General features: G+C 34.9%; 1 protein-coding gene across 1 annotated transcript; it reads right to left on the reverse strand.

Moving 5' to 3' along the window:
• Positions 1-1,533: 1,533 nt before the first annotated feature.
• On the reverse strand, positions 1,534-18,626 carry LOC127872700 (uncharacterized). The gene is made up of 10 exons (XM_052416032.1): positions 18,464-18,626; positions 15,861-15,952; positions 14,630-14,891; positions 13,824-14,019; positions 12,503-12,592; positions 10,962-11,086; positions 10,042-10,177; positions 7,330-7,485; positions 5,300-5,419; positions 1,534-4,373 (listed from the first exon to the last, which is right to left on the reverse strand). The coding sequence occupies exons 2-10, from the start codon at positions 15,910-15,912 to the stop codon at positions 3,729-3,731; spliced, it is 1,782 nt and encodes a 593-aa protein (XP_052271992.1). The 5' UTR covers positions 15,913-15,952; positions 18,464-18,626; the 3' UTR covers positions 1,534-3,728.
• Positions 18,627-18,839: the final 213 nt, after the last annotated feature.

Here is an 18,839-nt window from a genome sequence, read left to right on the forward strand (position 1 = left end):
GATTAAAAAAGGTCTCATTGAAAATAAATAAACATTACATATAGTAAAATGATGTACACAAAAGCACTCACTATCGACAATAAAGGATCACTGTTTACAGCATTATCTCCACTGTCAGATCAACAGTTGGAGCATAATTTCACAAATTTGTAAAATTGTACATTTATCCAAAGGACCCGCTATGCAACAATTGTTTTTGATTCGATTATACTTTTTCATGAAATACACTATAGTGACCGCATATTGGCGTGACCCTCTATTGGCTAGTTGACTGTACTGTACTGGCTACAGTACATAACAACATAACCAATGCAAGCAGTTTCAATTATGGGACACAACACAACTTTTCAATTGAATCGACGATGAAGCACATTTGAGTTATATTCGCAGTTTCAGTTAGTAACTGTTTTTTTACTGATAAAGATATGATATCCCAAAAGTTAGTTCCTGTGCTTTTTTTCTCTATACAGACATTTTACATCAAGGACTTTGATCACTTTTCATTATTGTGTATAAAATACAAAATACCACACAAAACTGAAACATATTTGATATAACCCATATCAGCAGCATGGTTTCCTTTCTAAATGTAATAAAAACTTGATTTCAATCATGAACTTCAAATTTCAAGAAAACAGGAAACCAAGAGAAAGGAAAAAAAAACAACGAAGGCGTAGAATTGTGAAATATGCAAGCCTGAACTAGAGTTATGATTCAGATTGGAATCCCGGACAATCGCTCCTACGCTTAATTTGACAGTGCGGACAGTCGCTCCTACGAAGTTTTGACAGGACGGACAGTCGCTCATACATTATTTTGACAACCCGGACAATCGCTCTTACATTATTTGGTCAACCCGGACAGTCGCTCCTACAATATTTTGACTCCACGGCAATACATAGTATACGCTGATCATAGGCTAACATCTATAATGAGCCGACAATAAAATTTGCCAACTTGTTAACAGTAAGCCGATTCAACATGAGCCGATCAATGTGATTTTGAATAATTAATTTACTTATTAAAAAACTATGTTACAGTTTGTCGATTCTTTAACTGTAATTATAATGTAGTTATAAGGACACAGCTCGATTTATACGAGTCAGTTCAGCGTTCATGATTTCAAATCATAATTTGTCCGCCCTGTTAAAACATCGTAGGAGCGACTGTCCGCACTGTCAAATTTAGCGTAGGAGCGATTGTCCGGATACCTTCAGATTGTTGTGCGCTGCACTTCTATACACCACAACCTACCTTTGTTCCAAGTTTGATTTCAAAGGGTCCCATTGTAATTACGTTATGACCGGACAATAAAAAAGCAAGATATAGTAATTCAGGGGCTATAGCTATAGTCCTTGCGCACTGAACTTCTCATCAGTGAGATCTATCCATAATGACGTTTCACGTGAAAAGGTGTTAAAGTTTGAAAGCTGCCTGACCCCTAGCATGACATGGGTAATCCCTTAATATGCTCTGTATCCGAGAGACGTATAAAAAAGACAAATGGAAAGGATGAGAAAAACAACACGGCAGTTTTTACTGATAGGCACTTTTATTATCAATATAAATGCATGCAATGGTTTGGCATATTCATAACAAAAATAGAAATGTATCTTGTTTGACATATTACCCATTTAAATAATCTAAAGTAAAACACGCTTTGCAGCACAAGTTAATGAATTACCACAGTGTGGCAATACAAAGAATTGTTGAATGTAAAATAAACGCAGTTTAGATCTACTTTTGCTGACAATATATATACTATGTTAAATCTTAAGCAAACATAAATGTGACATAATAACACAAAATGTGTTCAAAATCTAAATAATCTTCTAATGCCGAATTTGTACAATGCTGCTTTTATAATAAGAGAATAAAATAAAATATGTGCCAGTTGAGCTCATAAGCAAATTGTCATGCATATATTATCAAGCACCTTAACTAAAATAACTTACTTTTTATAATAATGTAAATAAATAATAAAAAAAACTAAGCAAAACAAAGTAAGTAAATTACATAATGAAATGTGAAAAGTATAATTATTATATTTATGTACCCATCAAAAAAGCTATATGAAATACTTTGTTTTTATTAAATTCATAATACTTTGTATGAATGTACACACTATTCTACGTATGCATGTATGTATGTATATAATATTATACAGAATGAATAAAATTTTGCACACAAAAAAAAGAAATGTGAAAAGATCCTAGAAGAAAAGTAAAATCATAGTGAAAATATGTCTTATAAACATAAGTTGGCATATTAGTTGACAGTAAATTAACATATTTAGTTGTCATATAAAACACCAAATGATTTTTTTCCTTAAAATTGTGCATTATAATTGTTCAGTGTAGGTATATACATTTAACAACACTTTACTTCATCATATTTAAGTTTTAATATCAAATTGTTGATAGTTTTGAACAGCTGCAAACAAGAAACCGTCAGAGAGACGGGTGATGCTCCACAAAGGTTTTTTTGTCACAATATTGCACTATATATTCAGATAAAGAAAACGTCTTACGGGGCATAACTTTGGACAAAATAATACGATGGATGGTTTAGCAACTTAAAAATTTCAAATTTCAAAGGACCATAACTCTGTGAAAAATCTTCCGACCATAACCGGCTGATAATATGCACAGCTCCTGTTGATAGTGAAGCTTCCCATAAAGTTTCATTGAATTCCCGTAATAAGTTGCTGAGAAATAGCTCGGACAAGAATTGAACTATATGTACAATGGAAAAGTTCAAAGGGCCATAACTCTGTGAAAAATCATCCGTAATAACCGGCTGATAATATGCACATCTCCTCTTGGTAGTGAAGCTTCCCATAAAGTTTCATTGAATTCCGGTCATGAGTTGCTGACAAATAGCCCGGACAAGAATTACACTATATGTACAATGGAAAATTTCAAAGGGCCATAAGTCTGTGAAAAATCATCCGACCAGAACCCGCTGATAATATGCCCATCTCCTCTTGGTAGTGAAGCTTCCCATAAAGTTTCATTAATTCCGGTCATTAGTTGCTGAGAAATAGCCCGGACAACAATTGTGCACGGACGGATGGATGGACACACGGACAGACGAAGCGGCGACTATATGCTACGACTATGAGCATAAAAAAATAAGACAGCATGCATCAACTGCAAAATCTATCATCCAATGACGATCTGGACTAACATTTATAAAGCTTCTTAGGGTAATCTTAACATAAGTTGTATTTGTATATAAGTTATATAATTACGGTAAGTGAAAATTTCAGATTCAATGCGATAATCTACTTCCACTAATTTTTACTATTTAATGCCCAATTATTATACCTGTTTTGTATGCAGAATTTAACAATGTAACGCAAACAAGAGCTGTTTCTATAGGATGACATATGCCCATGAAAAACGCTTTTATAGAAGTTTTGAGCGTTTTTCGAAAACAAATGCAGATTTCGAAACCTAAATGCGGACCCTTACTTCAAGGTCAAGATAACAGGGGTCAAAATTTGTATGCGTATGGAAAGGCCTTGTCTATATACACATGCATACAAAATATGAAGGTTATATCTGAATTGACATAGAAGTTATGATCATTTTTCGAACCCTTAAGGCAAAATGTGACAGACAGACGGATGGACAGTATGATCACTATCACACTATATTCCCTCCTTTGGTGGCATTAAAAGCTTTCAAAATGAGAGAGCTGGAGGAATTTCATTATTACAATAATTACACCTTTTTTTTCTTAATTTTCAAGCATACTTGACGGCTGACATGTGCAGCCTGACCCCGGGCAGCACTCAACAGAAAGGTGGCTAACTCCTGCTGTGGAGGTGACCATGGCTGTTGCCTTGGAAGGGTATCAACAAAGGGAACACAAGGTTCCCTTTCATCTGACACTCCTGCCAAGTACCTTGTCCACCACTCAACAGCAGTTGTTGACAACCTCCCTGTTGCCTGCCATTTCACCATGTCAGCTGACATTTGCTGTATCTCGCCAAGAACTTTGGGATTGGTGGTGACACCAACCGCATCAAAGTTCTGTGGGATATACCCAGCAATGTCAAGATGGTGGTCTGGTGATCCTGGCCAGTCACGGTAGCGCAGGGCCACCTTCCCATCCATTTCTGTCATTATGAAATGGTGTGGGGTTGCAATACCCTGAATCAGGCCCCTGCAGCCTTCAAGGCTATGCTTATAATCGTAGCATGTTAGTTGCTCCACAATAGGGGATGGCTCCTGACTATCCCTGAGGTTGTCCACCAAGTCCTGCAGGGTGACCATGTCCCGCCGTCGTATCCATGATGCAACTCTGCTGAAGACCTGATCAATATCTTCGTGGGTGTGGCCAACCATCAGAAAGCCCACTTTCACCTGTAAAAGAACGTAACCATTCAGGAACTTTCTTAAAACTTACCTACCAATAAATAAATTATAAAACATATGTAGCTACAATTCACGTATTAAAATTGGCAAAAATAATACTTTCTTCCCTTTTCAGTATACATTTGTTAAGTTGTTAACTTGAAATTGCACATCATAAGACTGGAGTACATATTGCCTAAAAACATAAGTTATTGTAATGTGCAGCAAACAATTTGAAATTTTGAGAAATTTTAACATTTGGAGTAGATTTTGAAATGTCCGAAGATTGAGCAAGAGATGTGTTTGTCAGAAACACAATCCTACTACTGCGCCGCTTTGATTTTTTTTGACCTTTGACTTTGAAGGATGACCGTGATCTTTCACCACTCAAAATGTGCAGCTCCATTAGAAACACGTGCATGCAAAATATCAAGTTGCTATCTTCAATATTGCACAAGTTATGGGCAGTGTTAAATTTTTTAGACGAATGGACGGACAGACTGACAGACAGTTCAAATGCTATATGCCACCCTACAGGGGGCATAAAAAGAGGAAATTCAGAATGATTTATAATGATATTAAATAATTATATGAAATTCTTTTAATACTTTTTTGAGAAACAATAGTATGCAGTTTAAGTAACTGAAATTCCCACCCAAGGACCATGCAAGTGTCTTGAGAAACAATAATTATAATGCAATCAATACAGAGTTAAGCATTTTGTGCAATGCACTTTCTCTTATCATCTTCTACTAAATTATAAAGTTTGAAGTCTATCATTTGAGTACTTATGGAGAAAAAGCCTGTACAACTATGCAGTGTGTCAAATTGACAGACTGACCCACTGGCAACTATATCCCTGGGAAGCATAAACATTGTTGGTATGTATGTATATCCAAATAACCTAAAAAGGAAATTAAAACTCAAAGTCAAACCTTTTGGAAAACCTTCATCTTTACAAGGTAGGCCATAAACATCAGTACAAAGGCATTCTTGTTGTCCTTCCCAGAATTGTCCAATTGCAGGTACAGGACTTCTGGCAGTCTTTGGAAGTTCTAAAAATAAATCAAAGTAGAAATTATGAAACTATGCTGGTCCAGTAGTAGTAGTTTCAACAGTTCTTTCTATTGCCTAGACGATCTGGACATGTTGTTTGCGTATTTCCAAGTTTATTAGGGCTCTGCGTCTTCATTATGCGTGGACCCAGAGCATGTCCCAGCACTGTCATCTATTAAGCTTAGAGTCCTGAAAGTTTGAATGAAATTTAAATGATAGCTTTAATGTCCAGGTGTTTTTTTACCTCCCTCAACAATTGCTAAGGGGGGGGGGGGGCTATATAGTAGTCATTTTGTCAGGACTATAACTATGTCATTCATTGTGAGATTTTAAACTGACACTGTTCATTTGTTCACCGTCATTGGACAGTGTGTCATGTGAAATAAATTTGCCGATATTTCCAAGGTCAACGTCACACTTGGAGTTCAATGGTCAAAATGTCCATACCCGAGCTTTTCCTGGCAAGAACTATACCATTCATTGTGAGGTTTTAAAATCATTTCTCATGTATGTTTACAATCATATGACAGTGTTTCATCAGAAGAATCAGGTCGATACATCCGTAGTCAAGGATATACTTTAAGTTCAAAGGTAAAAAATGGTCATAAATGAGCTTGTCTGGGCCATAATTGTGTGATTAATTGTGAGATTGTAAAATTACTAAGTACATTTGTTCACCATTATTGGACGGTGTGTCATGCGAAAGAATTACGTCTATATCTCCAAGATCAAGGTAAAATGTGCCTAATAATTCTTAACAAGAAATTTGTCCACACGACATGGATGACCCCAACTCCAACTTTGTCACTACATAAAAGCATAGTGTGATACTGACATTGACCTAGTGACCCCAATTCAAATTGGGGTAATCTACAGTCCAAGGCCGATTCACATGTGCAGTAACAAGCCAATATGTCAATCTGTTAACGAGTTATTGATCGGAAAACCCACTGGTCTACAGACCTCAGACCGACCGACAGCCAGCAAAACAATATACCCCCTCTTCTTCAAAATATAAATAAATATAAATATAACAAGCAAATTCGTAGAATTGATATCCCCCGCAACATATGCTTTGTTTGAGGACGGTTGCAAATTGGACGGATGAACATACTGACTCTGGCGGGGGATATATACTCATACCAAGTTTCAATTAAATCCGCCAAAGCACTTCCAAGATATGGCTCCGGACACAAAAGTGCCTATAGTAATAAGCTTTTTTTCAATACACAAAGGGCCATAACTCTGGTTTAAACAGATGGGGTACAATGCCATTTGGCCTGCATCATCCTCTCATGCATATATATACTCATACCAAGTTTCAATGAAATCCGCCGAAGCACTTCCAAGATATGGCTCCGGACACAAAAATGCCGGACGGACGAACAGACAACGCCAAAACAATATCCCTCCGCCTCTGGCGGGGGATAATTAGCTTCTCTAATTTGTTAGGACAGCATGCGAAATATTTTGTGTTAATGCAGAATGTGGGGGTATTTGTCACGTTTGTGACAAAGCTCTTGCTTTTTACCAGGAAAGGGGGAACTGGAGTACTCACAGGGAACCACACCTGTCTGGTATGGTAACTACTAACCAAACTCTGGCCATGTTGAAATAATTAATAATTCTTATTCTAAATTCAAGGTAATTAAAACATCTTAGGGGCGTCGGGGCTAAACATGCCAGGTTTTATATATTCAGTACTAACTTATGAGAGTCAGCTGAGTTTAACTTCTTATTAAACTACAAAAAAGTAAAGCAACTAAAACAAAATTGTATTTTGAAAGATTATACAAAATGATAATCTAATTATTGATTTTCCAACTAAAACTCATAAAATGTCCCGGTGTGATACTAGAATAGCTTTGAATTAAAATTAAAAAAATTAACATTATTCATTAACCAGTACCTTGCACAGGTCACTGAGAACATGGACCAGGGCATTCAGAGTAATGTTTGCATCAGGCCGGAAAGCATCTGTCCATGTGAATAGGTATGTCTGGTTGGTGTTGTGCACCTTTACCCCAGTGATGTGGTGCTGCAGCCGATACAAATGGGCATCACTCTGAAGGAAATAAATGAACTTCAGCATTCACTACCACAGTATGACAATATTTATTTTAAATCATTTCAAAATTGATTGCAAAAAATAATGGGAAATGACATAAGTAGGACAAAATTCTTCAACAAGACGCCCATGAGGGCCTGAATGGCTCTACTGCTATAAACACTGTGCAAGTTTGGAAAGAATAAGATGGAAACTGTGTACTTAATCACGCAAACAAGGAGAATTTTCTCAAATTCAAGGGGAGATTATTGTGTACTTATTTCTCCGATACTGCTCATATTCAATAGGGTTCAAGTCATCATTGATATAAAGATACTGAGCAAATTTTGGAAATAATTGGATGAAAACTGTAGAATTAATTGCGTAAACAAGCGGAATTTCAAAATATTCAAGGGGAAGTCATTCTGGACTTTTTGCTTCGATATTGCTTTTTTTAAACAAGAGCTGTCAGAGGACAGCACGCTCGACTATTCCAGTGCTTGACAGCATAACGTAAGCCATCATGGGAAAATTGTTTATATTGAATAATTTATAAGACGATCTTTCAAAAATGAAAAAAGGGAAAAAAAAACAACTAGGGACTGTGCAAGTTTGCCAAGAATTGGATGAAAATTATGGACTTCATCACATAAAAAAACTGAATTTTCATTTTTTTCTCAAATTAAAGGGGAGATAATTCTGGGATTATAACTCCGATACTGCTCATTTTCAATAGGGTTTGACTCATCATTCAGATAAAGACACTGTGCAAGTTGGGAATTAATTGGATGAAAACTGTGGACTTTATTGCGTAAACAAGCTTATTTCACAATTTTCTCAAATTCAAGGAGAGTTAATTCTGGACTTTTTACTCTGATGTAACCCATTTTCAACAGTGTTCGAGTCCTCATTAATATAAAGACACTGAACAAGTTTGAAAAGAATCGGATGAAAACTGTGGACTTAAACATGTAAACAAGAAAAAGTCTTACGCACGGACGGACGAAAACCACGCCATCCCATAAGCTCTTCTGGCCTTTGGCCAGTAGAGCTAAAAACAAGAGCTGTCTCCATCGGAAGACATATGCCCCAGAAAAAATACTTTTTCAAAACCTAAACATAGATTTCGAAACAAGACGCAGACCCTTAGGCAATTTGGCTGATTATGTAACTCAATGAAGATCTTATTGCCTAACACATTTTCATGAAGATTGGTGACGATCCGATGACAACTACTTAAGTAATTGAGCTGATGTGCATTATTTTTTATGATTCAAAGGCTGTAACTCAGAATGCTTGGGTAAATTTGACTGATTATTGAACTTAACCTAGATTTTATTGCCTTACAAATTTTTATGATAGTTTGTGAAGATCAGAAGACAATTGCTTGAGTTATTGAGCAGAAAATAATTCGGGCGGACTAACTAACCAACTTACGGCTGAATGGAGCGATTTTAATATGCCCCAAGAACGTATGTTTTGTGGGCATAAAAATTCAATCAATTCAGGGGGCATTACAAATTCATCTCAATTAAAGTTCAACATGCACTTCGAAAGTAAGATTTTACACTTTTCCTCAGATTTCACATTATGTATAATAGCTGATGAGAAACCACTCCAGAAAGGCATTCATCAAATTCAATTTATTAAAGTGGCAGTTACCAAATTGAGCCTGACAGAATACACACAGACACATAATAGGATGATAAACAATTACACATTAATGGAAAGTTTCATGAACTTCCATACAACAGCTACTAGGATAAACATGTGATGCACAGAAGAACAGACAGTCAATGACACATCTATATACCTCCACACTCAGCTGGGAATAAAATACAAGATTCACACATTATGTTCTATATTGACAAATAAGCTGATATAAATTACTCCTATGATAAAACAAGAGGCCCTAGAGGGCCTTGGGTTGCATACCTGAATAACCCTGCAATCTTCAATCTTAAGTTATAGTGTTACTTGGAAGGCATCTAATGTGTGTTAAATTTTTACTAACATATTAAAATAATTTGGCTGCTCCCAGGGCGGGCTAATTTTGAACCAAGGAAAACATATCATTACATTGTAGTTTATCACATAAACATAGCCACAATTGCATTTGTATGTTTGATTGTCACCATAATTTAGACAAGTTTAAAACTTTTAAATGATACAGATCATGCGGACTTCTGTATTAAATTTGTGCAATCTTTGTTCCACATGAATTGAAGCGCAATTGGTAAATCCAGAATCAATAATCGAATCGGAAGACTTGCAAGCGATTGCTCGATTAATGGGAAGAATCGTTGCAGCTCTACCTACTTATGCAACAGACCAGAACGATGTGAACAAACTTGAAAGAGAGGCATCCCAGGATCATTCCTGTGAAGTTTCATTAAATTTTGCCCAGGGGTTCAGGAGAAGTTGTTTTGATGTAAAAACTGAATGCAGGCACACACAGACCACGGACATCATGGTATCCTAAAAGCTCCCAATGAGCACTATGTGCTCAGGTGAGCTAAAAACCATTTATGACTTTCACCAAAAGCAACAGATGACAGCACTTCAATACCTTACCTTAGAGTTGGTGCAGAATGAAGGCAGACGCGACTTTGCCTGATCCATGTTATCTATAATAATGGACAAGTGTCTCCCTTCCATCTTGTCTGTTGACGCTTTTCTTATATGCTTATAATACTTCTTTCTGCATTCCCTGTAAAAACAACATACTTGTATTAGACTTGGACCAAATATGTATAAATCCATTTCTTATAGTTTCTGTTCTCTCATTACTTCAACAAGAGGCCAAATTGCTAATCTGAGAGTTAGTCGTAGTAGAGAAAAGGGTTCAAGTTTTTTCTGTATAAGGAAATCAGGATTACCCTCCCTGCGGTATTAATTTTGAACCCAGGGACATAATTCGATAATACTCTGATGAGGATCAATCGATGATGTTTCTTGGCAATTATCCATCATCTATGCTTAGTGTTTTATAAGTAAAATAAGGCAGGGTAAGTGTTAGAAGTGTCTTAATTTTGACCAATTGAAAATGAAAAGCATTCAAGATTATTTGGGTAATTATGTTAAAGCAAGAACTGTCTCCCGAGAATGACATGCTACAGATTATGACATTTGCTATTGGGACCTGTGTCATATGTACAACCCTTTGTCTTTCTGTGCTTTACATTTGTCCAAAGTATATCTTATTCCACTAATGAATGACAAGCATAGGTACTGGACACACCTTTTCATGCGCAATCCATCAAATAATTACAAAGAAAAGGGACTGTTAGTTTAAAATCTCAATTATATTGATTACAATGGTTTTCATTCACATTGTTTTTTTTCATAATATTTATCATTAAAATCATTAATTCTTAGTAATAGTATTTACTCATTTTGGGTTAATTGATGTTTGAATTCGGTATTTCAATGACATAGGTCACGTTCCCATAGTGGTTAAAAGAAGTCCTGCAAAATAATTTATTTGCACTTACGCTTGTAGATTGAGGTGTTCCTGGCGAAGTGCAATGAATTCAGCTCTGCTTCGCTTATCCGGCTGCTTAATCAGTCCTGTCTGTATCGTTGTACAAAGCTGGCACTTTGGATGACTTCCTGAATCCTGAAATTAAAATAATGTCACATAATAATGAATTCCTCTTATGTTGTTGCAAAACGAACGGCTTGGATTACTCACAATCATTAAATACTTATTATGCTGTATTTGGATTGATTTTAACTTCCTCCTTCTTTTGAAATGATTTTCTGTAAAAATATTAATATACAAATGTGTCCACTGGACATAAATGTCCTACTGATTGGTACTAACCCTAACCCAATAATACAACAACATAAAATCTAATTCTTGAATGGCGCAACTATTTCACACACTCAATACTACCCCATCTCCACTCATATTAAGTCAATACTACTTATAGTTGTCAAGTTATAACTTTAAATGCCACTTTACTATTCACAGAACGCTAAGTCCTCCCATACAATTAAAATGTGTTCATGGAATGTAAATTAATAGAATCGTTGATATGCAAATTTCTACATATTCATAGTATTTCATACAAAAATACACAGAAGCATCACTTGGAGCTTAATTATGCACACATTTACACAATTTGTTATCCCATTTTACGCCAGAACTCCAATGACCAAAAGCAAATTCATCTCTGTTCAGTTTGTATTTTTTAATTTAGAAAGAGCTTAAGTGTTATATTTGAAATATTGATATTAACATATTTACAAAAATATGGACATAATGTGCTCTCTTAATATGTGTTTATAACCGTTTGCTTTAAGAGGTGAAAAAAATTATTTCCCATATATAATTTTATTTCTTTTGTAGTACTTGACCTCTAATTTGATGTTGGCTGATTATGATTCATAAAACATTTTTTATCAAGTAAAGTCATGTAATTTTATTCGGCACAAACGACTGTACATAGCCAAGTCAAACAAATAAGAAATGACATAAGTAGCATAATGATGGTAATAATGTGATAAGATGAAAAGTATGATAAACACTTTTGAAAATATCTATTCAAAATATATTAAATATATTTATATTTTGGGTATTAATATATCAAAGACAATGTAACCATAATAATTGCTTCAAAACAGTCATGCCATTTATGTTAAATCATAGTAGATACATTTATGTAGTATTGAGCTAATTACGCTGTTTATTTGGTATAGGTATTCCAATTAAATGAAATAGAGAACAACATGGTAATAATAGGTTTTCCTTCATGAGATATATCTACAAGGAGTAGTAGTGAAAAATACTAATTTATCTTAAAGAATAACAATTTTTACTCTGTGAACATAAAATATCCTTATCATTTCAAAATTAAAGATCAGAGCTCACAGCAATGCAAAGCAAAATGTTAATATTTAATAATTTAAGTGAATTTCAAAGGATGTTATTTATATTTTAACATTTTAAATATAAGGTTTAATAATCATCAAACACTTGTATGTTCAAATTCAGAATGTTAACAAACTAGAAAAAAATAGGGTTCAATACCTTTCCAATTTTCACAGTTGGAAAATGTTTTGTCCAGATGTCATGGAACATAGATCTGCTCACTAGTGGGAGTCCAGCACTGTGACCAACCTAGGGAGAAAGAAAGAATATTTTTACATTTAATAAAAGCCGCAAAATACCTTGTTCTGTATGAACTTTTGATTTCTTATTTACTTTATTGTGAAGAGAATTACTTATCAAATAATTACTTGCACAATGTAAGCATATGTGGGAGCAGTGAATCATGTCATAGGGTCAAATTGTAAAGCCAATATTATCCATACCTCACAGGGCTTTCATAAGCAGAAGTTTGGCACTAAATTACTCGCTAGTTTTTATAACTGGACATCCAAAAATTTAACCAAAGAAGTATCGAAACTTCATACATAACAAGAGATATGATACTGCGCCGCTTTGAAATAAAATTTCTATTTATCATTTGGCAGGTATAGAAATCATCTCCCTTAAAAGCTTAAGTACTTTTTTGGATTTTGTCCAACATCACTGACAACCAAGGCCTGTGGTTTATCAAAGAGATCATAGCCAGAGTTCATCATGTATCTATGGACATAAGTCCACAGGTATGTAATGAACCCTACCATTCACAAGTTAGTACAGGAAAGAAATGATAATTAAAACCTTTGACAAATCAATCATTTATGTAATAAATAATCAAAATAAAAAATCTGTACAGTAATTGTGGAAAGAACTTAAATTCTTGGTAAGAAAATATATAATCTGAGATTTTTAATTATATAAATTACTTCCCTTAAAAATAATTGTCTCTAACAAATCTCTATTTTTAGTAGCAAATAATTATAAGCCACTTCCGTGACTGTAGATTCACAGCTAACCTTAAAGTACCTAAGATACTTGTATGCCCTTCACCTTTCACCACTCAAAATGTGCAGTTCCATGAGTTACACATGTATGCCAAATATCAAGTTGCTATCTTCAATATTTCAAAATGTATGGCCAATGTTAAAGTTTTATTCGGACGGACGGACAGACTGACATACTGACTGACTGACAGACAGTTCAACTGCTATATGCCACCCTACCGGGGGCATAAAAATGTCATATTACAAATTTTATCTACTTTTCTAAATGTTTACTTCTTTCAATGTAATCAAGTGCAATATAAAACAAGAATGAACAAGAACAGAATTCAATGGAACAAATGCTTTATTTCAAGTCTGCAATGCTCAAGGCTAGTGTTGCCTACACTCTCTAACCTTCCACATTTTATGACAACATTTCCAAAATCTGAAACCAGGAAGGTCAAACTTCCAGATTTTAAAAATAAACGAAATTCCTGTACCTCAGCCTCATACTGCTCGAAGATTGTTGTCTTGGTAAGGCAGGAGGGCAGGCTGAATTCTTGCCTGTCTGGGAGTCTATCTCCATAGAGTTTGAAATAACTTTCCAACCAATCTTGAGCAAATACTGTCGAATCCTTTGGTTTCCGACACCTCTGGATTGGACAGCGAATACTTCCCTTCTTGATGTCCCAGAATCTGAAATAAAAAAAGTTTTTGTCATCATTTGACATCCACTTAAGTTTATTGTATCATGATTCTCTTACATAAAGTAACTGACAGTGCTTGGGGTCGACCTTAAGACAACATGATCAATAGACAGCCTGTTGGCCCTGTAAATGGGTTAGAGCTTCCCACAAAATGTGTCTAACATCTCAGCCTTCATTAATACCACAGGATTAATGCAGGTCCAAATATGGCATCCTTGATCTCCACCTCATTAACCCGTGTGATAATTTAGTAACAACTCCATTGATCAATAGTGAAATTATAACCACTATCTAAGATAAACAAACTTGTTCAGTAACTGTTGTTGAACAATCCTTGAATCCATTGTTATATTACAGATTTCACAAACTCATTTTCATCATTATTGGCCTTTGAACTTTACTTTAACACCACTCTGAAATTAAGAGCTACATCCATGGTTGTTATGAGTCTATGACACTTTGCTTATACTTTTGCCATATTTCAAAATGTATCGTTCCAACATGAAATAGTTGCTGCCTGACTTAAGGAATGGACCAATTTTATACATAACTATGATCTAATCATAAAAAATAATAATAAGCTATGCTATCAAAATTACCTCCTGCGCCCAACCTTTAGAAGCATTAAAAATGCCTCTTCACAGGCACCACGACCATACAGACTATATGAGCCTCTGGCATCCCTGATGGCGCGTTTCAAGTACTTCCTCTGGTCTCCTTGATTAAGAGTCCAGTACTCTTCACGCATCTCCTCCACTTCTTTGACAGTGAAGAAGGTTGTGCACATCAGAGCACAACACTTGTGAGCTATGACACCCGGTATGTCTGTACCACTGTGGGCCTCCCTTGCTCTTTTTCCACCTGACAAAATATGGTACATGCTTCAAGTACATATTTTTTATTGAAAACACATTAAATAAAGCCTTTTACTAGTATCCCATTTTCATCGCAGCATTGACGGTACAACACCCCATGGAATATACAAACCTGTATTCCACCTTGGTGAATACCCCTGTCATGTGCACGGACTTCTTTTTATCCTACCACTAAATTATTTGTTTCAAAACAAAACTCTAGAGTTGCATTAGTTTTAGATTGATAAGACCGCAACCTTTAGATCTAATAAAGGGACATAATTTATCAAATTCCGTATTGTGAGTCAGCTGACTCAGCTAATTGATTGTGTCACAAAAAGGCATAGTCATTATGTCAATTTGCAATAATCTGAGACGTCATTTTTTGGTGTACACAATTTTTAGCGACTGTCTAGAAAAAAAAAGAGATGTATTGCGTTGATGTATCCTGGATTTTATAATGAAGAACATTACCTCGGATGGAAATGGTGGGACAAAAGATGTAGATTTACATGCAGATCTCGCTTATTGATTTTCAGAATGTGCGTGCCTCTTTGGATGTGAAGTTGTGGGTGTAGAATATGCTGATGGATGTTTAAGTTAAATAAATATGGGTTCAGTATTTGATTTGTTTGTTTTTCGATATAAGTAAATGTAAGGTTATTTTCTTTGATGAAAAAACTTTGTATTTGTTATTTAATCAAAGAAATTCTTTTCAGTACGAATAACCTGTTTGTATCAACTGTTAGACAAAAGCTTAATCGATTTGTTATGGATTCATTTATCCATTCAAACAAATCACACACACCTAGTGAAATGATTTTTTCTGCCATTTTTGGGTCGGTTGTATAGATTCAGTTATAGTACATACATTTTATTTTATCAAATCAAACCCGTTTAATGCTGGCTTAATACCTAGGTCATTTTTTCGGCATTTGATTTAGTCAGTACTTTATAAAGTATATTTATAACTCACCTTGAACCTGTGTTCTGGCATTCTGATCTTGTAGTGGCACACTTGATTCCATTGTCGATATACAGTGAAAAGAACAGCGCAGATTATGCCATCTGAAGAAAGAATAATTCTTTTTATAGGATTGGCTAATTTTTATGAAAACAATAAAGATGGAACACTGCACAGATCAAACAAGAAATGAAGACTCAGAGTATTAGGGGTGTATGTGTGACATTGTCACATTGTTTACAATTCTCTTGCTGTATTCTTTGTTTTATTGCAAGTACAGCTATTATTAACAAACATGTCAAGTACCACTTCTTCCCATGCAGGAAACAATAAGAGTAGTAAATAGGTTCTGTATAATATAATATCTATTTACTACTGCAAAAGAACAGTCAGTGATATAAAATCTACTGAATGGCTATGCAACATCGCTTTCATATACTTACAAGTTAAACATAATCATATTTTTGAGAATAGTATTGAATCTAACAACAAATACAAAATAATGTTTTGCTTTTAAAGGTCCGCACAAAAAACAGTGTTGGTCGGTTTAGAAGAAATGATTATTTATGGATGCCTTAGTATACCGGGGTAATTGCATTTGCAAACTAAAAATCATGAAGCTGTTCCAAGCTAACAAAAATGCATATGATATTAACTGATAGCATAAAAAACAAGACGGCCAAGAGGTCCTGTGTCACTCACCTGACTGAGATGGAAAGAAACAAAGATTAAAGCTCTTCAGTAAATATATCTAAACATTGGTATGACAAAACTGACTTTACAAATAAGGTGTTCCGAAGTATTTACTATTCGCCTATATAGAAAATTACCCCAACCACCCTGGCAACCATGTTTTTAATGCCCATCAGAACCATTTTTCTAGAGTGTTCAGAGGCCTTTTACTTCATATAAATAGGGAAAATGACAAACAGTGCCCTCGGTGGCCTTGTTTTCGATGGACCAGATCAATTTTCAACGTCAATCAACATATGTTTTAACAATATTTCATTAACACTAGGAAAAAGTGTGTTTTACACTTCTAGAGAAAACTGCCCCAACCCCTTGCTGCCATGTTTTGCCACTGATCACGATCCATTTTCAAACTGGTTTAAATAGATATTTAAGATTCATGATTGGGCTAAAAAACTCACATGCGCCGGGAACGGGATTTGAACCCGGGTTACCTAAGTGAGAAGCGAGCGTGCCAACCAATGCGCTAGCCGGACAGCCGACTGGTGTGCACTGGTTTTGGCTAACTAGAAATACCCCACTACACTGGTAACTTGGAGGAACTTCAAAGGGACTTTAATCTGTCAATTAGAGACCCCCCCCCCCAATGCAGGTTGGTGTTGGGTGACAAAGATGTATGCCTTACAGTAGGGCCGCTCCATACTTTTGAAAATAATTATGTACTTCCATAACTTTAAAGAAAGTGTTTAAAATTGAAATTTTAGTTTCAATTAATTACTGCCAGTTCAAATATGAATTCCCTGTTATTTGTATTAACGAATGTAGGTAAAAATGCCAGAGGTAAAAATGCCATAGGTAAAAATGCCATAGGTAAAAATGCCAGAGGTAAAAACTCTATTTTACTATATAACATCTGGCATTTTTACCTATGGCATTTTTACATCTGGCATTTTTACCGCACACCGTATTAACGTATCTACTCATAATTTCCTAATTTATGTATAGCTGTATGTTTTCATTGCCCAGAAATTTTATTTATTTCCCAATTGTTTTTTATTATAAAGAAAGTCTTGACACTCACAATTAAGTTGTGTGTAATGTCATGTTACTGAACTTCATTATAAAGCTACCGTTAGAATTCAAATAAAAAATAATAGAACAGCGTGTGTCAAACAGTAGATAAAAAAATGGACTATTCAAACAAATTCCAAATTGATTTGTTTGACAAATGGTTAAGCACATCATTTTATTCCACATTACTTAATTGACATGAAGAAAATTATGCATAAACTATTATTTTTTCAATTAAAACAAAAAAAACATTAAATTGTTTTGAAGTATAGTTTTAACAAACATTTATTCCCTTAGTATCACAAACATTTTGCAAATGAATGAATGCTCATTTTTGCTGGTATATTTGATGATTTTATGCCCCGCACTTATGATTCTTGAGAATTTGGGCATTAAATATCTGGTTGAGTAAGTGGTTGGCAACTCAATGTTACAGATTTAACTTCTCATTAGACAAATAAAACAGTTTACAATTAAATGTATATAATTATAAAATTCCAGACACATTTTGATGAGAGAATTTACTTATATCAACCGTTATAAGTCCTTGGGAAGCTGAAGTTTAACCTTTGTTTACCTTAATCGATATAGGTGACTTAATGTGTAAAACTACGAAATAAAACAAAACAAAAAACATCACAATTTAGAGCAATAAATGTGAACAAACATATGGATCACCGCCTTGAAAAGTTCATGATAGAGCATTTGGGTTTTAACCCGTTTAAAGGGATTCTGAACCTGAAACAGTTAGTTCCCAATTGATCACAGCACATAAATAAAGATTAACTTCATAGTATAACAATTCATCAAGTCAGCAACTATGAAGAGTACGATGACAAACATGTAAGCATTACCTGATTGAGATCACACATACTGTATCTTGTGCTGAAAACTCTTTACTTCCCTGAATACTTCTAATACTTCATACTTCATAAAAGTCACTCATGTAAAGAAATTAGTACACCATTACAGTCACTCTAAGCCTTTAAGTTGTGTCTGCCATCTGAATTGCTTATCAGCAAATTCAAAATTGATATCCAAGGCTGCCTTCATACTGACCCTATCATCCAATCAAAGGCAATCTTTAATTCTGACCCTATCATCAAAATCAAGCACTGCAGGTGGCAATTATGCCACCAGTGGTACCAATAAAGTGAACTATGAACAAAAAAAGAACTAGTGTAATGTAATTTCAATTAAAAAAATATTACAATGTTCTTAAAAAGCAAT

This window comes from Dreissena polymorpha, chromosome 3 (assembly GCF_020536995.1).
Source record: "Dreissena polymorpha isolate Duluth1 chromosome 3, UMN_Dpol_1.0, whole genome shotgun sequence".
Classification (NCBI taxonomy): domain Eukaryota; kingdom Metazoa; phylum Mollusca; class Bivalvia; order Myida; family Dreissenidae; genus Dreissena; species Dreissena polymorpha.

Bases quoted from the DNA above. Each gene is read 5' to 3' on its own strand.
- LOC127872700 (XM_052416032.1), bottom strand. From the start codon at position 15,912: ATGGAATCAAGTGTGCCACTACAAGATCAGAATGCCAGAACACAGGTT. The intron at 14,892-15,860 runs GTGAGTTATAAA...ATATTTTGTCAG, and splicing joins TGCCAGAACACAGGTTCAAG to GTGGAAAAAGAGCAAGGGAG. The intron at 11,087-12,502 runs GTATTGAACCCT...TTTTAATTTCAG, and splicing joins CAACTGTGAAAATTGGAAAG to GATTCAGGAAGTCATCCAAA.